We start from the raw sequence: 27,949 nt of genomic DNA on the forward strand, positions 1-27,949 counted from the left end.
GCATCTTGTAACAGGCCATCTTTAAAAAACAAGGAAAAGTGACACAGGGCTCAAGGTTTAATGCAGCAGCTGTACTGCTAGAGCTGAGCCAACTCTCAGGGACAGCTCTCCTTTTCAAGCACCAGCAAAACAAATGCAGGAAAGCTTTACTCTTATGTAGTTGGCCACTGTTACAGTAATGCTGATTGTTCCTGGGAGGGAAGAGGGTGTGAGATTTAATTCTAAATCAAGAAACTAAATGGACACTGTACTAACAGTACAGCAACTGGATTCCAGGTTGGTTGGTGGCCTTTTGTTTCTGGGCCTAGTAAAATGGATGCCTGATTTTATCTGAACTGCAGGGATAACTTCCAACTTTGTGAATCCACTTCATCTCTGCATGGTGTCCTTAAAAAGTGCTTCATTGCTGAAGAGCAGTGAGTCAGAATGAATAACTGAATTCAAAAGACAGTTAAACATTTTATACCAGCATAACACCTACAATTTTTTCCCCCTGTACCACCAGTGATGGCTTTACCTTTTAACATCAAAAAGGAAAAATGCACTGAAATTCCACTCACAGGTCATGAAACTACCTTAGCAGCACCAAGTGAAAACCTCAAAAAATGTTTCTTCTTGGCACAGAAAATTCACTGTTCATGTTGAAGACTCGTAAGCGCTGAAGTATTAGACTTGGATTAAAAAAGTAATCTCCACTCTCACTTGGTTTCTTACAGATCTCTCAGAGACAGACTGCAGCTTGCATCTTTGACTACATTATCTCTTAATTTGAATTAATTTATTTAAAGAAATCTTAGTGGCTGTCATCATGTGTTCTGTAATCAAACAACGTTTCTGACAAACTACAATGAAACTAGAGACTGCAAATAAATGGATTTTTATGATCTAACCTCCAGAAAAGTATGTAGGATCAAATGTCACTACCAAAGGAATCTCTACCAGAACTCCTTGGACACTCAGCTGAAGTACGAAATTTAAATCTGCCTCAACTTGCAGGATTTTATACTGCTTTATGACACACGGACCCTAACAATTCACATTCAACTTGACATAAATGATACAAATTACCAAGGTCATGACAGCTCAAGCATACCTTGATCCTGTTCAGTTTCAGACTTATGTTTAATTTTGCTTCATTAGGACAGACTTTGATCCTGATGGCAAGTTTGCTTTGTTCCTTTTGCTTATTCTAATTTACACAAAGTCTGAGGTTTACTGAGAAGTCCAAGGAAAACTCAGTTTATCATTTCAAACAGCTACTGAAAGATGTACTGTACAGGTAAAAGCAAATCCTGCAACAACAGTTTAGTTGGTCTAAATGCTTTAAAACATAAAGAAGGAATGACTGTTTATTAAATAACTACTACCGGGAGGCAAGTATTATTCCTGTTTCCCTTTCTACACAGCTGCTGGCAAACTAGTACAACCTAAAATATAGTTTCTTCAGCTACAGTGAGGATTATTTTGTTTTCCTGCCTTCTAGTGTTTAATTTGGATAGGGGAGATGGTTAACTACTCCCTAACAGTAAAGCAAATAACAGGGCATACATTATATAGGTATTTAATACAAACACCTCTACCAAAGCTTTTCCTTTTCTTTTTTTCCCCTACTTTTAAGGATATTATGCCATTCAAAGGAGTGAATAAGAACTACTACACTTTTAACCCCACATAACTTTAAGATTTAGTTTATCTAAAGCATTTTGAGAAAGAGAAACAAAGTAATCTTGTATTAGAATGTCTTTGTTCTGATAATTCGAGTATGTTATTATCATCCTTAACATTCTAGAAGGTGTGTACCTACCAGTAAAACTAAGCTTGAGGGGTTGTTACTTTTGTTCAAACAAACCCAAAAACAAACAAAAAACCCCAACCAAACCACAAACAAAAAAACCCAAACCCTTAATATCTGCACTTCGGCTACAAAAATTCTTGCAGCACAATTATTAGAAATGAGTGTTGCAGAAAGTAAGATTCATTTCTCACACTTCTGGCATATATGAATTATCTTTACCAATTCAGGTTTTAATATATCTTGCTTTATTTTTTCAGGGGTTTTGTGGTGTTTCGTTTTGTTTCTCTCCTCCCACCTGTTCCTGCCCTGCTCTTTCATTTGAATTTAAATGCTGTACATTCAACTGAGTCACTCTTGCCAGATTACATACCCTGAGAGGCAAGCCCACATAGAGAAATTTAAAGAGGCAATTCTTGCAAACTGTAAAAAGAAACTGCTAAGAAAGAAGATATATTGATATTACCACCAATTTAACTTAAATGTTCTGCTGATGACTAAGCTATCAAAGAATACACGTGAACCTCACTGTAGTCTGTATATGCATATGTATTTCTTAGGCTACTAATGAAGAATGACGATTTTACTGCTGAAGTAAAATTCTTGCTGCACCCTTGCAGGGTGGAATAAGAATCCAGGTTTATCACTACATAAATGTGATTCTCATGAACTAACATAGCATCAGCATTTTGCACAACAGTGCAACAGTACTTACACTGTGACTGGATAACTACCCTTAAATACAATTCTTACAAAAAGGCAACAGAGAAGTAGTTTATAAAAAATGCTGCTCCAAGACTTCAGGTGTGCAGAGCGGTAAGTTTACTTCAGAATAAAACACAGACATAAGGGAGAATCAAAACTTTTAGAGTTGTACTTGACCATATATTTGGACAAAGCAGAATTACACTGCATATAACAAACAGTAAAATTTCTTAAAAGTTGTTACAAATATTTTACTTTCTACCTGTACGATCATTAACATAGTTTACTATATCATGATTTTTTTCTAAAGGCTTAAAACAAAAACAATCTCTCTAAACTACTTTCCAACAGTAAAATTTAAGTAAAATGCTTACATTCATTTGACAACAAAAAACATATTAAAAATGTTGTGTGGGTGGTGCAAGAGCTGCTCTTTCAGCTACAATTTTCTTCCGGTTTATTCCTGTGGAAAGAAAGAAAACAGTCTTGTTGTAAACGGTTAATAATCAAACTACAAAACCTTTACAGTGATCTCTACATGCATCCAATTACTTGTCACAGTGCAAGATGAACTGTCTAAGCTGCAATTCACTGAATGATTTACCTTTTCCTCCTTGCGTCTGTCCTTTTCTTCATTATTCTCAATTGTTTCTTCCTCATCTTCCACAATCCCATCCCCTTGATATTTGTCATGTGTCCACTTGGGACTGCTACCTGACTTTTTGAAGTTAAAACGCCCTCTGCCACGCTGGAAAGTACCACGGCCTCTTCCTCTTTTGGCCCAATAATCCACACCATCATCTCTGTCATCATGCTACAACAACACCAGAAAAAGAGTAAGGTTAGACACCTCTTAAATGTACCCCACAATGTTAGTACTCTATCACAAGCGCATAGAACAAAGTAACTGTTACAGAGTTCTCTTCCAATCCTAATTATTCTTAAAAGGCATAATGCTGTCACTAAAACCACAATAGGATTGTTTGAAGAGCCCTTATTCACTGTGGGTCTACTCAAATGTCAGTAACAAATCACTTGTCTGTGCCTTACAGTCAAAATTAAAAATCACTAGTTTTAAGGGGAAAAAATTGTTAATTTAAAAGAAGCTCTAGGCAAGTGCCAGGTTACTTTGGCACAGAGGGAGTTCTTTATACTTCATAAGAGATAACTGAAGGCAGTTTTCAGAAAACCTGCCCTACGTGCACAATGTAGGGCAAATTAAGTTCAAACTGTTTAAATCTAACATTACCAAACAATAGTTGAGTTTCTCTGGTTAATAAGCCTAAAGTCTGCTGTCTTGCTACGAAATACAGCCTTGCATAGTTTGCTATGTTCTCACAATCATTTCACACACTGCATGAAATCTACAAACCATTATTTAAATTTAAAAAAAGTTTATGTTTAGAATGGTGAGGTACACTTGCTTCAACGTATGATTTTTTTAACTTGTGATTTGGAAAGAAGTCTGAACTATTAAATATGTATCACACCCATATAATGCAGTTTAATTACACAGAAGTAGTGGAACGGTGGCTGACTTGATTTAAAATATTTTTAGAAATTCAAGCTTAATAGCTACAATTGATTGTTCTAATATCATGAATAGATTATCACATCTCTGTTTACATATCAGAAAAGTTTAAGTATGTCTAGGAAGACAACTCCTTAAAGAAATACCTGAATTGTGACTGCATTATCTCTTAGTTACCTGTTAACGTATTTGTTACAAGCTATAATGCTACAGGAGAAGGTTTTATTTTCATTACTTAGAATTTTTCAATGATGAAACAATATCCTTCAAAGTTTGCATTGTTACAGAAATAACTGGAGCAGAGGCCACACATTCAGTGTACTGCACTACTTAGAGTAGTTGTTACATCAAGGGTCCTCCTTTCATAATCCTGATGGGAAAAAGGCATCAAAACTGTGGTGATTCTCTTATGACTATCACACTATTCAGAGCAGAAAACTGCTCATAACAGAGCCTGACTATGTACATCCACAAACACTGTCAGCTTTTCCTGATCTTCCACTTCTGGAGACTTCCAGACCAATCTAAGACAAATCTCAAATGTCATCAGACATGAATCCAGAAAAACACAGCACAAGCCTTTTTGGTTTAAAGTTGAGTTTTAATAAATTTTGTCTGAACCTGCCTTCTTCCCCACTCCCTGATGTAATTTTTGGAGATAAATTCCATGTCAGGCCTCAGTTATTACCAGCCTGCTGCAGAAAAACGAAAGATAAGCAGAACCAACCACTACAGCTACCCTGATACTCTTAGAGTTACTCTAGTCCCTGTCCATACATGCATGCTACTTCTACACTTGTAGAAAGTTTGAAAAAACAAAAGCATGCATAAGACATCAAGTTCTCCACACCCACCAAGAAGTATTTCTTGCTTTTTGGGGTATATTCAGGATCCCATTCCTCTTCCTTCGGTCTCTTCTGAAAAGTAGTATTTGAGTTGCTGGGACCAGTATTTGTTCCAGCAAAGACTCCTCTGGCTCTTCCTCTGCCCCTAATTCGAAACTGATTAACCAAGATGTCATTTAATCCATTTACATAACACCACAAAGTAGAGTTCAAGTTTTCTATTACTGAAAATACTTTCTGTGCTTAATTACAGTATCCGTAATTGGAAAAACCATTTACAAATTCATATACTACCTTAAGTAATATATTCAACCATTCATTTTGAAATAATGATTCTATTAAACTTAATTGAAACACATTTGAGTTCTTGGCATAAATTCACCCACAACCACTGAAAAGAAATTTGACTGCTAGTAAACCAGTGTGTTGGAACAAAAGGTCATGAGAAGCTTCTGAAGCTGTTCACAGACAAAAAACCAGGAGAAAAACTAGACTGAAACAGGGACAAAACTGTCAAGAGGAAAAGAAAGGTATTTATGGAGTCAGTTGAATATTTTATGCAAAGGTAATTCTGGAATACATACTAACAGTGCAGTTTCCAAAGGAGTATATCTACTCTGTGTTACTCAAGCATTTTTAACTGAGATTCAAAAACGTACCTTAGGCCAAATTACATTTCAAATTAGTAAATTCTTTACTCAGAAAAAAGTCAGTAATATGTACTGTGCAGAAGTATGCTTAAAGTGAAAAAGAGTGTTTTAAATATTCTTTATAGCGAACTACTGGGGTTTTAAAAAGATAGCGTAGAAAGTCTCACACCAAAAACCACTCAACTCAGAATACACTAATGTATAGAGTTATCTCAGCATGTAAATACTTAGCTTGTGGAAAAGATTAAACAAGTTTATATCCTTCATTCAAAGGGAGGAGAAAGGTTAGTTTGGGAAGACTGCTAAAGACTGCAGTTACTATAGAACACAATTTCCACAAGTAACCTATTTAAAAACACAGAACTATATCTTCAGAGTAAAAGTACAAAAACATGACTGGAAGCCAATTTATTTGTTAAAAATAAGCATGTTTCATAAACATATAATGTTTATTAATGTTATTAATGTTAATTATATACAAAAATGTATACGATTAACAAACTCAAAAGGTAAGTACTATGCATACTTAGTTCCATAAAGCTCCGAAACTTCTAATGCAGAATTTATGCTGGACAGATTTAAAATTACTCTCAAGTCAAACAGACTGTAGAACAATCTGTAGAAGGCTCATAAGACCTATCCAATACTTTGGAGGAAAAAAAAATAATCACAAACAAAAAATTGTTTGTAGAGTCATTTGGAAAGTGATAGACTAACTGTACAAGGGAGGAAGAAATAAGACATGCTTTCTTTACTTCCAACAGCTTTACAAAATTCAGGCACAACAAACAGTAACTTGGGGGGAGGGGCAGGGGGCAGAAAGAGTTGTAGCAGGATTTAAAAAAAAGAGGAAAAAAAAGAGGTATCACCATTTCCTGGTGTTCAGTCCTGTGATCAGATTCCCTTTAAGAAAAACATCTACAGTTGTCCCTCACCATTTTATCAATGCTTCCCCCTATCAAAATGTAAAGAACTACAGGACATAAAATCTACTATAGCATTACCTTTATGGGCTTGCTTATTAGAAAGACCACTGCAAAAAAGACAAGAATATCTTTTCTATATAGAACTCATCTGAAACAGAGCTGCTACACAGAATTCTTTCAGATATGGATACTAATGACATTGCTATTTAAAAATTCTACTTATCCTTATTTCTGTGTCCATATTTTAAAACTATTCATGATGCTTATGTATGGGAAGCCTAGAATCCAACAGAATTATGTACCAGCCAAAGTTAGTGAAAAATCACTGCTGATTTAACATTATCTTGCTGGATAGGGGAGATGTTACATTCTTCAACTCTTCCTGTTAGGAGAAGGATTCAAAACCAAAGCATTTTGTTTACTCCAGAAGCAAAGCAGTATTCACTGGAATCCAGCCACTATTTGTCTGTATTTACAAACACATTCCTACGCTACCTGGTCTGTATTTTTCAATACCATCCAAGATGTATCCCTGAAGAGGAGATCTGAGTCAGCAGTTGGCCTATTTAGATTCACCTGCTCAGACACTTGGTTCCAAAAGCCTGTGTGTGATCATGTATGTTGTTAGGGAGCATTACCCTGTAACCACTGCATAGACTGAACAGGCAGTCACTAGCAATTAAATGAGTAGAAATCTGTTAACTTTTCCATTTACTTCAATTTCATGTAAAGTAGCACCTCTTTTACAATACATACAATCTGATTTTATAAAACAGGAAGGCGTCAACGAATTAACAAGTTTTCTTGCACTGAATCTCCTTCAGAGGAGAAGGAGTTTTAAGCTCTCTTTTGTTTAACTTCTGTTTCGGTTGTGCCATTATTTTATATAGCTAGAAATTGTGCTGATAGTCATATTTGATGCCTACACCATCCAGGGATTTATATACTTATGCCACATAGTTCCATAGCATAACTATATAAAAATTAAGAAGAAAGGAGGAAATGATGCACTTTTAGTGTTAGAAATTTAGAACTTTGAATTTTCCTCTAGGTAGCTACAGTTTTTAAATGGAAGGTTCAAGCCTCATGTGTTGGCACATGCTACATGGATTTCAGATACCCTTATGTGTATTTCAAAACATACTTTTTGCATGACTAAGCATTTATACCAAACCATGCATTTTAGCATTATTTGGTCTTAATTACAGGGTACATTAAGGAATTATTGTTGAAATATGAAATTACTCCTACTTATGCAAAACAGTTTTTCCCAACCTAGAAGGAACTTGAACTTTTTTGTGTGTTCAGCTGTAGTTTGGAAGTCTATTTTGCCATGTTGTTGGGGGGTGGGTGTGTGCTATTTGTGGGTTGTTTTGTTTTTGGGTTTTTTTTGTTTGGATTGTATGGTGTTTTTAAGTACTCTATCTTTTTCAAGGCCTCCTTCACTGACTCCTAGTTTTTTCCAAATGCTTCTACATTTCCCAATTATACATCAATAATTACATTAACATGGAATCTGAAAGTTTAAGATCTTTCTGAAGACTATAGTGGTCAATATGCCACTTTCCAAATCACAATGCTTAAATACATTCCAGAGGTAGATCTTTCTGAGCTTTCATGCTCAGTGGCTAGTCCAAGCCAAAGAAACGCAAAAATAACAAGTATACCATTTCCTCAATACAGCTGGTTCAAGGCTGACATGTATTTTTAATTATGTGCCATTCTCTATTTAAAAAGTTGCAGGCATTACACACAGAGGGCAAAACCAAACCCAGTATGAGAGGGAAAAACAGAAGCTTCAGGGGAGCTAAGAAGTCTCAGGACTCAAGATTTAAAATTTACAGAACACTGAATTTTCAGATCCTTTTAGGAAACAGCATTATTACAGAAGAGCAAGGAATAATCAAGAAATCCTGTTCCCCAGATCCTTATGCTAGGATCTCTAATGTCATGCTAACACATGTTTACATATCATTTAACTGCTACTGGGGAGTGCTGGGGAAAAAAACAGTGACTCAGTATTTCAGGTCCAGTATATCACATAAAGACCTCAAGTTTAGCCTACAATGAATCATTACAACACTCCTTCATTTTCTCTGTTACAGTGACCATTGGTGAAGAGTTCATAATTTGGGGAAAGAATATGGGAAAAACTTACAAAGGTGCCCCTTGGCCTGTTGACTCCTGCAAAACCAGAGTATTCTTTCTGTTCGTGGTGGGTTTTGAACTCTTCATCCCTTTCTTTCTTGCAATCCTTTTCTTCTCGAGAACTGGATGAGGAAGAAGATGGGGAGGAAGATGGGGAGGACCGAGCACGGTCTTGGTCTCTTTTTTGTTTACTGAAAAATAAAAAAATATACTATGTGCTATTTTAAACGTACCAGATAGTCTGTAACATGCTATACTAAACCGTGTCTCTATATTTTATGAAAAACTAACCCCCTTCTGGTTATAAAGTCACACGTTACATATTTGAGATATTAAGGCGAAGTATGTTTCCACTTTCCAGCCTCCTCTGACACATTTAAGTGCACTAAATGCATATTATTGCTGGTGAGTTGGAAAGCAGCAGTCTGCAAACTGTAAAATACTACTTTTCTAGATTTTGATGCCATGAAGAGATGCTGTTACTTTTAAGATCTGCCTTTCTTCTGAGGCAGAAAAATGGAAGGGGAAAAAACCCGCAAGGTAAAATTTTACAATAACTTGACACAGTTCAGTTTGCACACTGTTGAGAGGTATGGTATGGGCTTCCCTACATGCATGGCTGTAGGGAAATTAGCCAGTGGAAGAATATGTGGATACCCAACTCAAAGTAAATGGGAAACTGGAAGTGTAAATAAAAATTCACTTTATATACAGTACAAAGCAGGGAAAAAAATCCTACAGCAAAACTTTTAGTAACCCCATAGTGGTATTAATTTGACCCAATTTACAAGATCTTAGCATTATATTCAAAGAAAGGTCATACCTGAAGTAACTCTTACCACTTCTACAAAGTATCCACTGAGATATGCTAACATTTTTTTCTTAAAACAGCCCACTGGCTTTAGACAAAAATTAAAAAATTCCCCTTCTCACCCATGTTAAAACCTAAGTATCAGTAAAATTCTCATACTCTGGGTGTTATGAGTTGAAAAAGTGCGGAATCAAGCATAACGAACCAAAGTTCTTACACAAACTGTTTATAGAAATGTACTGCATTGAAGTCCAACCTCCTGATGTAGCCTGGATAATAGGACAGATTAATTTGTCATTTTTTTTTTCAGTGTTAGCTTGCTATTCCAAAGTTTTTGTCCTCATCCACCATAAGCCGTGTAAAAGACAGATAATATATATTTGCTGTAAAACAAATAATTTTAATTGTTTAAAATTAAATGTTCCATTATACATTGAAAATTGAAAGCAATTAAGCTTACAATTATAAAAGGCTAATTAGAAGCTAAAATCCTCTATTGGGACTTCAAATATTTACCTGTCATCTTTGTAAGATTTGTAATCCTTGTAATCTTTTGGAGTTTTCTCCTGCTTTCTTGACCCACTGGATTCCCTGGAACCCTTTGAGTCTCCTCGCTCTTTACTTCGTTCTTTTCTACGCCGGTCAATGTCATGCCGAAGATCAGCAGAATCACACCTTAATTTTTTATCTCCCTGTAAACAAATATATATTTTGCAACCAAATATTGGAATAAAACATCAAGAGAATCTCAGTGAAAAGGCAAGCTGTGCATCAACTAGAATAAAAAAACCCCAGAATTTACGTATTATTCAACAAACTTCAGCACTCAAATTGACTTTGCCCTTTACATGCAATGGCTACATCTAAAAAAGAACAGCTAAGAATTTCAGTTTCAAACAAGCATTCCCATCAACCCAATCGGTACCTAGTTTCTCATGATACAGACCACAATACATGGTTTGAGGAGATAATTAAATATTCATTTCTTCTGGTGAATTATTTTTAAACAGAGCACAAGCACCTTTGCAGTCCAACCACACTACTCACTGTCCATCCTGGTACTTCCCTCTGCCCCAAACCTATTCTTTGTCCTTGGGCAGCTCAGTGGTCAAGAAACATGCAAGAAGAAAGGAAGCACGGCAGAAGACTTGACCTTATATACCATATTACTAATATAGCAAAATCATGCTACATAAACCAGCTTCTTGGTAACATGTTTTACTCAAAGGAAAAAAATTCTAAATGCAGGTATTCTAGGTACAATAAACACAAATAACTTTTGTATTTTCATACGGAAAACCAGAGATGAATCTGAGACTTAAAATGAGACTAAGTTTAGAAAGTTTAGAAGCACAGATAAGACATTTACTTAGAACCTACTTTTTGACTTTCTTCCTTAAAGACTCTCTCTTCACCTGTTAAACGGGTATGCTTCCTCAGGGTACTTGGAGAGATGTCAATCCTCCTAAATGTAAAATAAAAGCAGCGTCTTGCCATACATGTACATGACTATTAACAGCCTCAGACATTTCATTTCAACAGAAAACTGACAAACAAGGCATTTTTGCAGCAGAATAAACTTTTTGCATTATTAAATCTCACCATCAGAATATAGAAGCAGACTAAAAACGAAAAACCATAAGTCTGTTCTGTGTGAAGTATGCTAAAAACACAAATACAGAAGACAGGCAGACTGATGTTTCACATTTTAAGTATAGATCAAAGACAGAAAAAATGTTTTAATGATTTATTTCAAAAAGACCAGTATACATAGCCAGTTGAAAGCCCACCCCCTCCAAGAAACCATCAGCACTATGATAATTTGCTGTAAAGCCAAAAATTCTTAACAAGAGAAATTGTGAAGTTAGATATTGTATCCTCACATGCAACACAAATATAGTACACTGCATCATAAAACTAGAGCACATGATCAGACACTACATCTGCATGCCTACCTTCTTACCTTTTAGATTCTCAGATTTTTCAAAAAACTGCTGTAAATTAACACACACAAAAACTAAAGTAGTATGAGATGGAACATTTCACACTGAAGAAGAAAGATGCATGTACAGGGCTTCTTTTCATCTTCAAGACATATGCCCCTCAATATTTGAGCACTGCATGTGAGAAAAGTAAATATATCCCAAATGAGATACAGAGGTAGAGAAGACATCTGTCACAAAACCACAGATGAAGCCAGACCTGACTCTGATGAGTTCCCTTTTACAGAAGAGGGTATTTTTTAATATATTTTGTAATTATACAAATTACCTCATCCAGATTAGAAAAAGTATTTTGGGTTCTCCAAAGAAATATTAGAAGACATTACTTGAAACACAAAGCATCTGCATATGCAGTTAACATATACCTATGTATTTCTGGGCTCTTTTGTCGGGTGCAGTGCTCTTCACTTGCTTTTTGATACGCAGTGAACCTCTCATTTAGGGTCATTCCAGCCGACTTGAAGTATTGCTCTGTTGGTTACAATAGAAAAAAAACACTGTTTCATTAGTTTAATTCAACTGACACATATTTTACTCCTGACAGAAAGGCAAGTAGCAGGCAAAACCCACAGTACTTTCAATAAATTTATCGGGACAAGCAAACGTGGCGTTTTCCCTATTTTTACACACTCTCTAACCCAAACAATATAACACTGCACAGCATCACTGCAAGTCTACTATGCCATGCCTGTATCACATCTAATTCAAGCATCATTTACTGACTGGGTTTGCTCATTTTCAGTGACATTTTCCTCTAATGATAAAGAGCAATTCCTTCAACTATTATTTTATACTTTGCCCACAAGAGAAAGTGAAATTACTTTTGAGTCATGAATACTTGCAGCAAGTACACTTTACCATTCATCTCATCTTTAACTTAAAGTAAGAATTAGTGAAAACATTTAAGTAATGTACGCCTCAGTAACTACATTAATGGCTTAACAAGCTTTTCCTTAAAGGAATAGAATTTCTTGATTGGGTGATGATAAACGATACAATTAACACACCTATGCGTAAATAAACTCATTTAAGCATCTGGCATCTTGGCAAACTTGACAACTTCCCTGACAAATTTTCTCCTTCCTTCAGAGACAGTTATATTACCCACAGCAAAACTCAGTTTTTAAACCAGCTCAACAAATGTGTTTAAATGTAATATAGAAATACATAAAGTCATGAGCTATGAAATGTTACATATGAAGCAAGCTATCTGCTTAACAGGTCAACATACATCTGTATCAACTTACCGCCCGGCATCCAGCATTTGTCTCATAACCAACCATTAAAACTTGAAACGGCCACTACAAGGGTAGTGCCTCAATCATAATTCCATCAAACACAGGAATTTGAGCTAGTAATTCTGTTTTTATGCCATTTTTGCCAGGAAGACAGAAGGTTCAACTTTGCCTGTTTGGCATCTGTATCTTTCAACAGCTATTTTACTTTTGTAACATGGATTTTGCCATTTCAAAACACATTCCAGGACCTAGTTACAATGAAAAAGAAAACATCACTGGGCATTTTCAGCTCTACATTAATAAAGAGCTGTTCAGACTGGTCGCATCACACCAATAATGAACATAACTTCAGTTTGTCAAAAAAGTTACAAAAATTCTGATCACAGACCACAGTAAATCTGAAACTTAAAGAGATGTTCTGCTTTCAAAAACAATCATAACAATACATATTCTAGTAACTTGATCAGACAGACTGTTAAATTTACCAGATATTTAACATACAAAAATTCACAGAAAAAGTCTATTCTGTGATCAACATGTGAGAGTTTTGCAAGTAGTTTTTTCACTTACAGCTACATAGGGACTGTATAAGCAAAAATTTACAGAAGCTCTCACTGCATTGAGGCTTACATTTCTTTATGTATCAATAAATAGATAAGTTCACAACAACTCATTATACAGTAAGCAGGTATCCCATTTTATTTTAACTAGTACATTATCAAAGTCCATTATTGTTGACTATTAGTTTGCAAGTAATTCAATACAAAGGAAATAATTAGGACTTAGTAATCTGAATTATGCCAACAGAATGAGATTTTTAACTGAACTTCGGCATGTATTTTTAGCACACAAATCTCAGCAGTTTTAGAAGCTAATAAATCTTAAAAACAATGCTTACAGACAGGTTCATTGAAACTGGTACCTAATTAAGCATTTCCACTTTTCCATTTACTGTGATGATACAGCAAAATTACTTTCACCAGCTCTGGATAATCTCAGTTAATTTTAACACAACAACAAGACAACACTACAGTGAAATAAAGCAAATGCTATAGAAAAAATGCATTTAAAGAACACTCCAGACATCCCCAGAGGATTTCAGGAATTATCTACTTTCCCATCAAAAAACTTCAGAGGATATATGACCTAAGTGAAATATAGCTACTTTGATGGTCCAGATTTGGATTTCAGTGGTTTTGGGGGAAGACTTTTGTTGTGCTTGGTTTATAGAATTGTTGTGCTTCTTTATAGAATATAGCCACTGCTGTTATATCAGAAAATAATTAATGTGTAACTCATTTAATGGAGGTTTATTTAGCCACTGCCAAGTTTCTGTAAGTGAAATTCCTGAAAATATTGTCATATAGGAATAAAACATATTATCACCATGAACTTTACTACTATTTAAAATACAATTTTTCTTAAATCTGAGAAAAAAAAAAACCAACAAACAAACCCTTCTAATAAGAATCTGGAAATGACCGCTAGGGTGCTCCAAAAGGAATGCCATTGCATTTACAGTCCAAAGACATCTGTCAACCCAGAGCACAACATTTAATATAAAATTGTATGTTAGACTCATTAAAATAAAATCAGAAAAACTGACCAGTGCAGCGTGTTGAAACTTGACTGCAAAAATTCAAAGTTTCTATGCTACCTGAACTCAAAAATTTATCCAGAAACAGAATATCTGATATTGTACTCTACACTGCTTGTGGGTTCTTTTTTGGCCTAGTTTCTGTGGCTATTATTTTTCTAATTATTTTCATGCATACCTCAACAGGAAAAAAGTCTGGCTAAACCACAGCATTAGAAGAGGCCTGAAATCTTCCTGTACTAGAAACAGCAATAGGCTTAAATGAACTCGTCAGACACGTATCTGGTACAATAAACTAAATACATACCTTTGACATGGTGAACCAAGGACACAATGTGCTGAATAAATGACTCTGATGTGCTTTTGCTGGCCTGCGGTAACTTAATGTGGTCAAAGATGGATCGGAACTCTTGCTCCTTCTTGACGGAATGGACAAGTGTGCTAGCAAGCAGCCTGTCTTTAGTCAAGGAAGCAGGTCTAAAATGCATCAACAACAAAAGAGACACACAAAAAGAAACCACTCGTTTAAATAAATATGAACAACACTGCAGGCAGGTGGAGAACCACACTGTAAAGTGGAATAATTTACCTATTGGAATCATCAAGAGGTACTGGTGCCATTTTGAGTTTAACTTCAGGACGATGGGAGTCACTGGCTATCATTTTGATCCTAAGTGGGCTCTCCTCTCTGAAGGTGGATTTTTCTCTCGCATCCAGATTCTTGTGTAGAGGAGGACTGTAATCAAAGAGTTCTTTGAGCTTTTCAGACTTTACCTGCTCAGGTGACTGAGTTTCTTTCTTCATCATTAGTCTCTCAGAACTCTTGTCTTCTTCCTTGTGCTTATCTTTTGTTGCACTAGGCCTTTCCACTACATAGCCAGTCTCTTTAAGCTTATAACTTTTCTCATCTCTAAATCCATCGCTCTCTCTATTGCCCTTGATTGATATTTTAGATTTGTATTTGGTTCCTTCCTCCTCAGCATTCCGGTGAGATGCAGTAGGAAAACTTTTACCCTGATCTGCCAGGACCGATTTTCTGAACTGTCTGTAATCCTCTGTCTCCTCTGTGTCCTCCCCTTCAGAGTCATTAAACTTTTCTTTCCCAGTCTCTTTATCAACGAAAAAATCTAAAGTTTCCTGTTCCTCCCATTCCCTTTCTCCCTCTGTCCTCCCTTTTTCTGATCCTCTCTCCTTCTGGGCCTCCTTCTCCCTGGTATTACCCCTATCAAGCAGGTATACTCTAGACTCTTCATCTGTGTACCTGTGGATAGCAAAGAAGAGACTGGTAACTCTGGATTGCATTCATTCCAGTTCACTTGCATTCCTCTTTCCTGTCAATTCCACACCAAGAAGAAGATGAAAATACATTCCCCTGAGCAATTAACTTTAGCATGCAATGCCTGACACACTATTAACACTGTATCTACTGTCATTTATGCACTAATGGAGGCATCTGAAAAATGCCTTTCTCTAGAATGCCTAGAAATTTACTTGCTTGTTTTCTTAATCAGTGCCCAGTTTCACATTCTCTTACACAAGTAATTTTTTCCATCAAATTCACATGGTTTGAAAATTCAGATCGCAATTCATTTTTGCACTTCTTTTACTGAAAGAGTTGAAGTAGTAACATAAAAAAAGTGAATTATTTTCAAGATCCTGCACATTACTAAGATAATTCCACAATCTGACATAGGTTTAGTGCATTCACTATATTGTGTACAAGCAGGGAATCTTTAGAAGGCAGCTCTCCTAAACACAGAAACACACCAATTAATTATTTCAACCACTGCCTCATATGTATGCTATGTTCACACAGGTTCTAATACATCCAACTCCAACACACCTAATCCAAGAGCAGTTGTATTTTTGATCCCCTAAGCAGTAATTGTTTTACATAATAAATCACTGACTAAACAAATTAATTTAAAAGCCTACAATCAAGCCTATATAGAGCGTAGTCACAACTTTTCTAACTCATTTTTTAAGAAATCTACTGAAACACCAGTCACATTAGAAAGGAACAGTCTAATGCCAGTAGACTTTCACAACTTTTAAATAATTACTACTGTGTCAAAGTTTTTAAGAACAAATTGAAGAATTTTATATGCATTGGAATATATACACCAGAAGTCCTTCACATCAACAGCATTATACTCCTAGAATACCAACACCTACCCTCTTTGATAAATAATGCAATTCAAGACATCGAAGTTTTCATATTGCACTACACAATTAGCAATTGATGCTGTTTATGTCAACACAAAGAAATTATTGCCGACATCAACATTTTTAGACTTCTAGAATATTTGCATTTACAACTACACAAAGCATTAAAATTTTGAAATATCTGAACAGAGTTCGCTATTAAGCTAGCAAGTCTTATGCATTAAGATTTTTCTTAATAGCAAAAAACTGAGTACAAGAAAATAAGCCATAGAGGAAAAGTGCAAACCAATTCTTCCTCCAGGATACATGTTCCTATCTCTACTACCCAACATTCCAGGGCTTGCCTAACAGGAAAAGGTACTCATATCTCTCAAGCTCAACCCCAACGAGACTAGTATTACTAGCGTTCCATAATGCATTTTCCAAGGTAATGGTAATGATCTTGACAAAATGCTTAACAATATTTTTAAGAGGCAACAGTAGGCTTTTAACTTGGTTCTCACCTTTTCATAAACTTTCCACCTTTTGCAGTTTCCTGTTCACTGCCCTCAGGATAAAACGACCGCACTCGAGCCTCCTCACGGGGGGCACTCTGTGATGGGATTGTCTTTGCAGGGCTTCTCCTCGAAGGGATATGATGCAATGGGCTATTCTGAGAAGGACTATAGCGGCTAGAACCATTTCCAAGAGAACCAGAGCCAGATCTCTCAGGACTATGCTGAATGGAATGGGAATGCTGAGGTGTGTCCTTTGCTGAGTGGGCTGTGCTAAGCAGAGGGGCATCAGAGCAAGATGAGCTCTGACTAGGTGGGGTGGCAATAGAAGGACTATGGGGTGACCTTGGACTGTTATCATACGCTGAAAGGCCAGGCCAAATGTCGCCAGAAGCTGCTGATGATTTGTTAAAATCGTCAAGGGACTCTGATGGGTCATGTTCAAATGTATCTTTCTGTTCATCTTGTGATTTATTTTTCAAGGGACTGTCTTGCAAAGGAGCCCCTTCAGTTTTCTTTGCCTGCTTTTCCAGAGATGCGCGTCTTTTGGAAGAGACGGGTGATTTGCTGTATGGGGATGAAGAACGAGATGAAGAGGACCTCGGGGACCTGGAAGATCTGTAAGATCGACGAGACCTGCTCCGGGACCTCTGGGAAGACACAGACCTTCGTTTTGGACTTCTGGAACGTGAGCGGCCGCGCCTAGGGCTTCTGGAGTGTCTTCGGTTCCAGACAGGCCTGTAACCTCCACGATGGTATCTACCACCTCCTCCTTGATAATACCCTCTACCTCTTCCTCTGTAACCATAGGGACGTCTCATTCCTCTATTATTTCTGTAATCTCTGCGATAATCTCTAGAATAAACACGATCTCTGCTCCGAGATCGGGAATACGTCCTTGACCGAGACCTAGAACTAAAATTTAAAAACAAGCATTAACATTTAACAACTGGAAAATTTGGGAAAAAAAATGCCTTGACACAAAATGCCTGATTTCTCAAAAAGCAGTCAGAATGGTAAAGGATGCAGACTCCTGGTCTTAAAGTAACTTCTATAATCTCTATTATTTCTGTAATATATTAATTTTAATAAACATGTCTATATGGCTAAGGACTGTGAAACTTGGCATCACATGATTAAGGCACTACCAGCCTCAGTGGCCTCCCCAGCCACTTTATTAGAGATTAACACCACTCTGGAGCATGGCATTCAGTTTCTCAGCCACCACAGTTCACAGCCTGGAACAGGGAGTGACATGACCCCCAGTTTAATACACCAGCCTGTGGATGGCAGCAGCTGAGGCAGTAAACATTCAACTGACACACTTCCTTTTATGGGAGATGGTAATGTCCACTAATAAGTAAGGTGAGGAAAACACTGGAGGCAACTGAGAAGACCAGATACAGCAAAGCTTATCTACTAAAGTTTTCAGTCACTTCAGATACAAAAAGCTTAATGAGAAGTAACAAATTGCAGGAAAAGAGACTGGATGAAGAAAAAATCATGTAAAGGGGAAGAGCAAAATCAAATGGGCCAGAAATCATGAAGAACTATTAGTATTCAGAAGTTATCTTGAGGCACAGGAAAAGGGAAAAAAATGTTAAACAGAATTTACACTAAAAGCATAGCTCACTTACTGTCTAAAATAAAACAGGATCCCATGTTCACTTCTGCCATGGCATCATGCAAGTGAAAAACATTTTCCAGACAGAAACTAATACTAATACTGAATCACCTTTCTATGCAGTAAAACACCAACTTACCTGTATCTCTTTTTTCTTGAATGTGATCTGGATCTTGACCTAGAGCTGGACTGAGATCTGGACTTCGATCTTGACGAATGTGATCTAGAATTAGATCGACCCATTTTTGCCAGTAGATCTATTCCTTCCCAAAAGAAAAAGCAACAAGAGGAGGGAAAAAAAAAATGGAAGCAACCATTTAGCATCCATGTAGATGATACAAATGAATAAAATTTGCATCTACTAAAATGACACTATTAGAAAGTAGTATAGATTTCCTAAACAAAAAAGCTTTGGACACAATGTAAGTACATTTATTAGTAAATTAAAAGTTTAATCACATTTTAAAGAATTTAATATTGCTGCAGTGCATGCACTTTCTCCGAAAGCATAAAGTGCAACAGGAAAAGTTCTTTTCCAGATTCAAGTTCACACGGATCCTGCAGGAGAGAGGAAACAGCAGAAAACGAAACATTTCTGCAAATCAAGGCAAGAATAATTTAACTCTGGACATCTTAATATATTGTAACAAAAGTCTAGCTATTGTGTAGTTAGTAGTTCCCTTGCATTTCCCATGCACTGTTTCTTCTCCAGGAGGAGTTCACAGTCCTCTACAATGCACCTTTTACATGAGCAAAGAAAAAGCCCTCAAGTATTTGGTCCAGCAGTTGTTAGTTTGACCCACAGGTATTATTTCTCTTAACCACATGTACTAAAGCTCATCACTCTGACCTGAATTTCCACTGCTCAAGATGCCCACCCTGCATCTTTTTAGGTTAACTTTGCTTTTTAACCTGCATGTAAAATGCACGGCTAACTTGAAGATTTTAACAATTGGTTAAACAATATAGCTTGCAACAAGATTCAACACACTTTAGCACAAATTAAGCTATGAAAACTACAACTGATTATAAATCAATGAGAACTAAAAGAAAGTAATTCATAATAAACTATCATTTCTTCTTATGTACAGTCCTAATAGATATTTAGAATTAGTGCTAACCATAAAAAAATACACACCTTTTCCTTTTCGGATCAGTGGCTAAAAATCCCCAATTTAATTAATAAAAACTTTGACCCATTACCATTTTCTTTTGAAATTGCTCAGCTTTAAAAAAAAAAAAAAAAAAAGTGTCACATTAGACAACCTGAATACAAGCTATGAACAAGTAACTATACATTTTCAGGCCTATCTCAAGGCTCAATTATCATTTTTTTAATAATAATTAAAATAGAAATGGAAAAAACAAACATTTATTTCTTGTATTACAAACACGCTTTAAACCATAAACTACTGTATCAAAAATTCTAGCTAAAGACAACAAGCACTATCTTTTATAATCTTTCTTGTTACCTGGGTGGTATTTCAATTATGTAAAGACAAAAACAACATTGGAGTTCAACTTAAAGTTAACAAAATTACAGAGACTTTACACATGTCTAAAGAGAACCCAAAGGAGATAAGCAGACCAACTTTTCTCTGATCAACTTGTTCCTCCTGCCCCACATAACTTTCCCCATATGAGTTTGCATGGCCTAAGAGATGTAACCTGATCTGAAAATACCCTAGCAAAAACTGAACTCAAACCAGACTTCCATGTAACTCAGAAAAAACTGTTTACCTTGGCAAAGAAGAGTATGTTGAATGCTCTTTTTTATTGGCTCCTTTCACTAGAAAGAAAATTTGCAGAACCTATATTCTGAAGATATTTTTTAATTCATTGAGCTCAATTAAACTTACAGAAAATGGCTTGTAATCTCCTAAGAACAATACTCACAGGCAACATAAGACCTTTAAAACTGTTTAAGACCTGCAAATTTTCCAAGAGTGACAGAAAACAAAACCTGGTGGGTTTTTTTCTGCTACAAGTAATTATTAAACCAAACATCAGATGCACAATGTTTATAATATAACTCAATCTCAGCTTTTAATTATTTGCATTATATGTATGACAAGTACAGTCGATGTTCACAAGACAATTTTATATAATGTAGCTTCTTACTGCAAGCATAAAATTTAGGAAAGCAGAAATATTTAGTTTTCGATAGCTGAGTTCAATCAGAACATTTAAAAAGGACTGAAGCTAAACTTACCTCAAACTGTTAGTTGATGCCAATGAAGAAATTATTTCAAAACTCTGTATTAGTGCTTTCAGCAATACTGATCCCTATAGAACAAAAATGAGATTGTCAAAGACACGAACATTTGCTAAAAGGCAGCACCTTTTTGCTTAAATGTGTTCAAACATTAATCTGCTTCTCATGAAAAGACAACACATAAGAAATAGAAAATTTACTCTTGGACTCAGTGCTGCTGCACACTAAGACCAGAGCAGCTCAAGAGCCAGCCACTGCCAAGTGGCAAATCCTACTTCCTTTCCATACACAACCACTCCTTCCTCAGCCCTGGTAACAGGGCTGTGTAACACATTATCCTCATCTTCACAGCAGCCCTGACAGCCTTCAGGTCCCTCCAGTGACCAGCTCTTCACACCTAGAAACCACTTTCATTTAACTAGGTTATCCAAGTGGCTTAATGAAGGGCCAAACTGAGCTGGATTATGGAGCAAATAACAGCATGAAACCAGAAAGAGGGAGGCAAAAAGGACAGTGGCGAGCTGTTAGACCAGTTTTAGCTCTAGCACACAGCTCTGCATTTCAGTAGACCTATCTCAGTGGAAAAAAAAAAAAAAAATGAGGATGAGAACTCAGGCCAAAGGTGAAAGCCTGATCTTTAGGTTTCTCTTGCAATATTTACAAAAGTGTTACTCTAGTAGAACTTCTTATTTAAAATGCATACACATATGATTTCACCTAAAGAGCCAACATCTTCAAGAACTAGCTCTTTTACAGTTATGGAGAAAGGAAGCATAACTGTAATAACAGAACCAGTCAAATGTATGAATTTTCTACTGGCCTCAGTTTTTAATTACCTCCAAGCCTTAAGACTATATACATTTGTAGTCTGACTCAACATTAAGCACACTTTTCAATTCCACTCAAGCAACAAAACAGGAGTTTTATCCCAGTTCACTACAGACAGGCTGGATCTCCAGAAATTCTGCAGCTCAACAATTCAATTAATTAAATCCAAAGGCATAAGACATTGACTGTTCCTAAAGGACACTTCCACACCTGTTCATAGGTGCTTTCTTCATCTAAAAGAAGAAATGTAGCATTTGTGTTCATAAACACTGCTTTCAGAAGTCCACTTACCATTCACTAGTAGTGACCAAGATATTTCCAATTTCTACAAAATATATGCCTTATTAAGATTAAGTTTTTACTTCTCATCATCAGCAAGCATGAGTCTCCGAAGGAGCACAGTAGTGTATCGGACCATTTCAGATTTTGTCTAGACAAAAGGCGAGATGGTATTAGCCAGTAAAGGGTAACGAAGGCATTCAGAAGTCTAGTACAGAAAAAGCAATACAAACTTCAAGTTCAGGCTGAGATTTTAAATGAATACTTAAATAATCAATATTTCTAACTTAAACTGGTGTTAGCTGAAATCCCAAATCCTAATTTAGACAAGTCTTTAGATCCTGGGGATATAGAACAAGATAGTTACTTCACTTTTAAAACCTCTAAATAGAAGGCAAGATCTTAAATTACTGTAACTCAAACTCTGGTAGTCAGTTCTGCAGTCTTAGAAATCTTTTTTAGCAACTGGCAAAGGTGAAAAGTAGCCACACTTCTCTGTTTTTAAACAACACATTAGCTATACCACATCCAACCCTGGCAGCTAAAACATACTTGCTACCCTTTTCCCATTTAAGTTTCTTAAGAACAGTACAGATATAATGTTTTTTAAAAGAAGAAGAACCTTGAATAAAAAACCTGAACTACTGAATAAAAAACATTAAACTATTTGCAGCTTTTGTTTCCATTTAATTGTAATAGGTAAAACCCTGACACACAAGACCCACTTATCCAAACAACACACATACTTAGGAACAGAAGTGAAAGGACTACATAGCTGAGGGTTTTTTTTGCTCTGTGTAAATAGTCTCACAATATGCAACAATCTAAAATTGTATTAACCTTTATTAAAGCTAATTTAGAAAAGAACTGTGGTAGTATAGTAGCAAGAGTATGTAGGAAAGCAGCTGTCTGTGACAGCCAGCTCCCACATGCTGCACACCTTCACGGAAAAAGTACCCATTCCTCAGAGCACCACAGCTACAACATCCTGGTTCACAGCAGCAAATTAAATCACCCACAGCCTCTTCCTGCTCAGGGCCAGGCTGGAGTGGCTACACCAGGTCAGGTAAGGGCACAATGAAGGGCAATGAAAAAGAGGTCCTAAGCACCATTTGTTGCTCTCTCTGAAGAGACCCACACTCAACCAAAGGCGTGCATCAATGTGGCACAAGGTGTCATCACTATCACCCAGCATTTCTAAGAGAGGACCACGACTGCTAGGAACGTAGTCTATGCCTGAAACACCAAGGCTCTAATCCATGCACTTCTTTTCCACTCAAGCTTCTTTTTGTCTCACTTTCCACCTAAAGAATTGAAAGGAGATGCCTGGCTCTCAACCATTTCATTGCCATGTTAAAAAATCTGGATTTTACAAAGGAAGCTGCTGCAGCACCACAGAATAAAGTGGCTCTGCTAGTTTAAGGAAACAGTCCCATCTCTCCTAGCCCGTGTTTCCTCATATTCCTGATGAGCTCTCCTATGCCAGTCTAAGTATTTCTGCACCCACGTACTGGATCAATTTCAATAAAACTTTTTTTTTTTTTTTGTATGGTTCATTACACAGCCCACAAACACTTGGGCCAACACAGGGAAATTGAAATAGCAGCCGGGCAAGACTGCTTCTTTTGGCAGCACCACAAACTTTAAGCGGCCCTGAAAACAGCTTGGCATAGCCTTCAGAAGCAACAAACTTGGTGGTATTTAGGCTTTTTAACTACACTTGCGAGCAGCTTTAAGAAAAAAAAACAAAAAAACACCAAAAACCCCCACCAAAATAAACACACACATATAAAGTCAAAATTACCAAAACCAAACACACCCAAACAACCAAGACTTAACACAGAAACCACAATGTTTTCTGAAAATTTGCTTTCAGATATTGAATCATATTCAGAAAAGTTTCTTAACCAAAAAAAACAACAGGATCTTTGGGTGTCTTCAATCAATCCCGGCGAGCAAGTGCGACCATAAAGCAAAAATAAGATACACAACAGAATCAGGTTTATCCCACCACAAGCAACACAGTAAGAAGGAATTAAGTGACACTATCAGCATTTGCTATGTTTAATAAAAAATAAAAAGGACGAGGAAAATGGTATCCAATTCCTTTTATATAGTATTTTTAGGAGTCTTCAGTACACCACAGATGTTGGAGTTTTCTCAGAGTACACAGGCTGCAGATACAACACATCTCTTAAGCCATTTTACAAGTTATACATCACATGTAAGTTGAAGATACTTTAGGACAGTTATACCCACTTATACTAGCAAAGCACTGCTTCATCTTGGATCCATTATTAGCTACCCTTCATTTATAGCTAATTAGTAGTCTGTATTTCTCTTGCTTAAACATTACTTGAGAGCTGTCAGGTAGATTTAAATCAAAATCTTGTTTAAGTAATTCACAAGCTGTTGCCAAAATGCATTTTCATTCAGAGATCCAGGCTTCAAAAGACCGGACGATTATACAACCATGACAACACAAAAGGGGACAGGACAGTCTTCATTAAATTCCACAGAATTTTTAAGTTTCTCATAATACACACACTGAAATAAAGCAAGTCAGTCTTAATGAGACAGCACTGTCATCTATTCAGTGCCTGCACATCTGCTGTGCTTTCCTATCCACTCTCTACCTCCCCCCTCCTTTTTTTTTAATGTCCACAATTGTGGCAGTGGTACACCACACATAAGAATAGAAAGCATTTCATAATCACTCAAACCCATCCTACTGGGATCATTGGTGACTTGCATTCCTACAAATATTAAAATCCCATGGCAAATTTACCCTATCTCATTATGTACAAATAAGAGGTGGGAAGCATTATTTCCCCCATTTAATATTCAGGAAATATAATGGAATCAGTAAAACATACAAAGGCCTATTTTCCCCCCCAGTAGATTTATTTTTACACAGAAAATAACACAAAATATTTGTAAATTAAGTCAAAAACCAGCATCCTAGTAACAGCAAAATCACCTCTGCAAAACCATCATATGATTGTTAGCTGTCTTTTATGTAATACTATTGGCAAACAAAACCATGTTTCTCCTCTAACTAAGAAAACAAAGAAACCAAAGTGACTGAGAAATGTGTCCATACACAAAAAGAAATTAGCATGCTTTTGGACACATATTGGCTGGGACAAGCTTTGTTATTTTTGTGCCTGTGTTTTACACACCATGTTTTCATATGCCCTTAAACCGTGATTTCCCCAGTCTCTGCTATAAACTACAGGAATTGCTACTGCAGAAAAGGCAATTTTCCTGCCCTCATTTCTTCCGAGACTGACATCCTCAGAGATGCTTGGTGGGCTGCATCAGTGATCTATAAGAAAACTACTCTGGACAAAAGCTGCCTTTTCAGGCACATCACCTTCCAGATCCCATCTGCTACAAAGCTGCACGAGGCCAATGCCAGCACAATGAACAAGCAAGGAACGCTCTTTTTCGGAATACCTTTGGGAGAAACTCTCACATAGACAAACAGAGCAGTTCAGTAGCTTTCTTCACCTGCCTCCACTACCTGTAAACAAACCTCAAATGTTCTTTGGGATTCCACAAACCCCTAGAGCATTATCTCTCCTTCACAACCAGCCTGAATATAATCCATCCAAATATATACACCCTAGCTCCAAATAGCTCCCTGCTGATTTTTTTCTAGATTTCTAAGACCAATTCAAGTTTTCTGCATTCTCAGTGCCAACAGACCCTTCTTCATGGTACATGCTCCTACCCCTGCCCCCAGGATTCTATCAGCCACAGCCCTCACCTGAAAAGTTGCTCCACACAGGCTTGCCTGCTAAAGCCTTGCCCAGGAGAGAGGCACCCCACCTCAAGTACGGATGGATATATGTAACACCCCGAACCTCGTCTGGCCATTCAGCACAGCCTGTCACTCATCATCAAAAGCGACGAGTGGGAGGATGCAATTCTTACTCTCCCTGCCACAAGATGCATGCCTGCAGGACACCTCAGTGCCAGAGCCTTTACCCCCGTCCTCATTTTTTCCACTTTTGTCCAAAACAACACGATTATCAGAGAGGAGGACGAGAAGGAGGGAGGAGAAAAGCAGCTAGACAGCATTTTCCTGCAACTCCACGCTGTTTAACCAATCCCTCCCACACCAAGAACAACTAATCTAAGTGATATTTTTATACATTTGCATTGCTAAAGCAGTGACTACTCGAAGAGTCAAGAGCACCTTTGTTTTGAATGTCCTCACGTCCTGCTGTAGTAAAATTTAACTGTTCCTTTGAGGACAAAACTTTGATCTCCGAGATGAACAAGTGATGGGTTGTACTGACTTTGTAAGGGATCAACATGACGCACAAAACAAGAATCTGATTTCCATAGAATTAAAGGCAAAACGTAGGGGATTTACAAAGCGAAGAGGAAATAACGGGAATGATGCCGAAATGGTTGCATAGTACAGTATAATAAAGACTGCGAACACAATAGCCCCTTTCAGAAAGGGGTATAAAACCCATTGCAGTCCCTCACGGGGTTTTGCGGGCATCTGCAATCAGGGCAGGAAAGGCGCAGAAAGGCGTGGGGTACTTGAGGCACAAGCGCCTGAGCCACAGCCATGCCCGAAGGGAAGTTCCTCCAACGACCGTAAAGGCTGATCCAATATCGGGAGGCATCCTTTCTCTCCGGCACTGTTTCCCTCGTCGGTGTCACACCCACAAGGATAACGGGGAAATTTACCATTCCTGTAACCAGCGTTGTACAGACACATCCCCTCGGGCCTTCCTGCCTCCCTCAGGGAGGCCCAAAGCAAAAGGCCACGCACCCGGGGCGGAATCCCAACGGGGCTGGCCGGCCGCCCATTCCCCACACACCCCCATCCCGCCAGGCTTCCAGGAGCCGATGAACAGCCCCAAGGAAGCTCCGCTGCCACCTCCCACCGCCCCTTCCTCTTCTACCTTCGCTTCCCGGGCGCAGAGCGGAACGGCACCGGCTCGGTCCGGCTCCCGCGGGAAGCGGTGACCCGCGTCAGGGCGGTGACGGCGACCGCCCGTTCCTGTCCCGTTCCCGACGGCTGGCGCGGGATAATCGGGATAATCGGGATAATGGCTGCGAAGCGCCGAGGTCACGCGGCGGGGGAAGGCGGGACGGCGCGGCGCGCGAGCACGGCGCGCTCGAGGGGGCGGGGCCGGACTGCTCCCCCTCAGGCTCCCCCCGCCATGTTCCCCCAAACCAGGGACCACCGCCCCGCCAAACCTCCACGCAGCACCTCTACCTCCGCCCTTCCCTCACCTGGCGGGCGGAACTCCCGGCGGCCCCGCTCCCTTATGGCAACCGGGCGGCCATTTTCCGTCTCGCCGGAGGAAGAGACGTGAATCCCGCGGGGAAAAGCAAAAACCACCGGGGGGGTGGGGGGCGCCGGGGGCTGCCGCCGCCGCTGCCGAAGCGTCACTTCCGCTGTGGGCGGGGAAGCGCCAGCCCCGCGCTCAACGCCTCAGCGCCATCTTGGTTTCGGGTACCCGTCCGCGAGCAAGATGGCGGCTGGCGGCCGCCCGCCCCCGTCGGGCTGTGTCCCTGCCCCGCGCCTAGGGGCTCTGTGTATCGCCCGCTGCGGCCCCCGGCTCCCCCCACACCGCAGCAGCCAGAAGCTGTCGCCTTGTATTCTCTCATTCCCGGAAGGGAGACGAGAGCGCAGGGTCCCCCGGGCCGTTGCCTGGTTACCTGTGGGGCGGGGTGCGCATCCACGCACAGGAGTCGCTCGGAAGGGGCTGTGTGCGGAGCGCGGCGCGGCGCAGGCAGCGAGCGGCATCCAGCGGCATTGGCAGCCGTGCTCCGCGCACCGGCAGGGAGATGGCGGTGCCGCGGCGCTTTACTGCAGCAGCTTTTGCAGCAGGCGGGCGGCCGTCAGCCTGGTTGCGGTACAGCAGCGCCACGTTCGGGGAAAGCGCGCCCGAGAGGTTTCTGTACCACCAAAAAGGTGCGGCCGAGGGCTGCCAGTGAGCAGCGTGAAGAGGTGTCTGTACGCTGGCCAAGTCCTACAATACACACAGAGTATTCTGAGTTGGAATGGACCCATTTCCAGTCCATCTCTTAGCCGTGAACCGGACAGTCCCAAGAATCACACCAT

At 38.6% G+C, this 27,949-nt stretch overlaps 1 protein-coding gene across 21 annotated transcripts; it reads right to left on the minus strand.

Annotated features, from left to right (window-relative positions):
- Window positions 1-2,591: 2,591 nt before the first annotated feature.
- On the minus strand, window positions 2,592-27,633 carry BCLAF1 (BCL2 associated transcription factor 1). Of its 21 annotated transcripts, none has more exons than XM_015622106.3 (15): window positions 26,781-26,964; window positions 21,865-22,003; window positions 20,743-20,816; window positions 19,669-19,756; window positions 18,670-18,787; window positions 16,916-17,821; window positions 14,836-15,507; window positions 14,554-14,723; window positions 11,777-11,882; window positions 10,789-10,873; window positions 9,925-10,100; window positions 8,608-8,788; window positions 4,883-5,029; window positions 3,102-3,311; window positions 2,592-2,960 (listed from the first exon to the last, which is right to left on the minus strand). In XM_015622106.3, exons 5-15 carry the CDS (start codon window positions 18,771-18,773, stop codon window positions 2,955-2,957), a joined length of 2,763 nt encoding a protein of 920 aa, XP_015477592.1. In that variant the 5' UTR covers window positions 18,774-18,787; window positions 19,669-19,756; window positions 20,743-20,816; window positions 21,865-22,003; window positions 26,781-26,964; the 3' UTR covers window positions 2,592-2,954. The 21 variants fall into 21 exon arrangements, with proteins under 21 accessions (XP_015477592.1, XP_015477591.1, XP_015477587.1 ...); XM_015622105.3 differs by having other exon boundaries at window positions 18,670-18,793; XM_015622101.3 differs by lacking the exons at window positions 19,669-19,756; window positions 26,781-26,964 and adding an exon at window positions 27,544-27,633 and having other exon boundaries at window positions 18,670-18,793.
- Window positions 27,634-27,949: the final 316 nt, after the last annotated feature.

The sequence above is a fragment of the Parus major genome, chromosome 3 (genome assembly GCF_001522545.3).
Source record: "Parus major isolate Abel chromosome 3, Parus_major1.1, whole genome shotgun sequence".
Taxonomy (NCBI): domain Eukaryota; kingdom Metazoa; phylum Chordata; class Aves; order Passeriformes; family Paridae; genus Parus; species Parus major.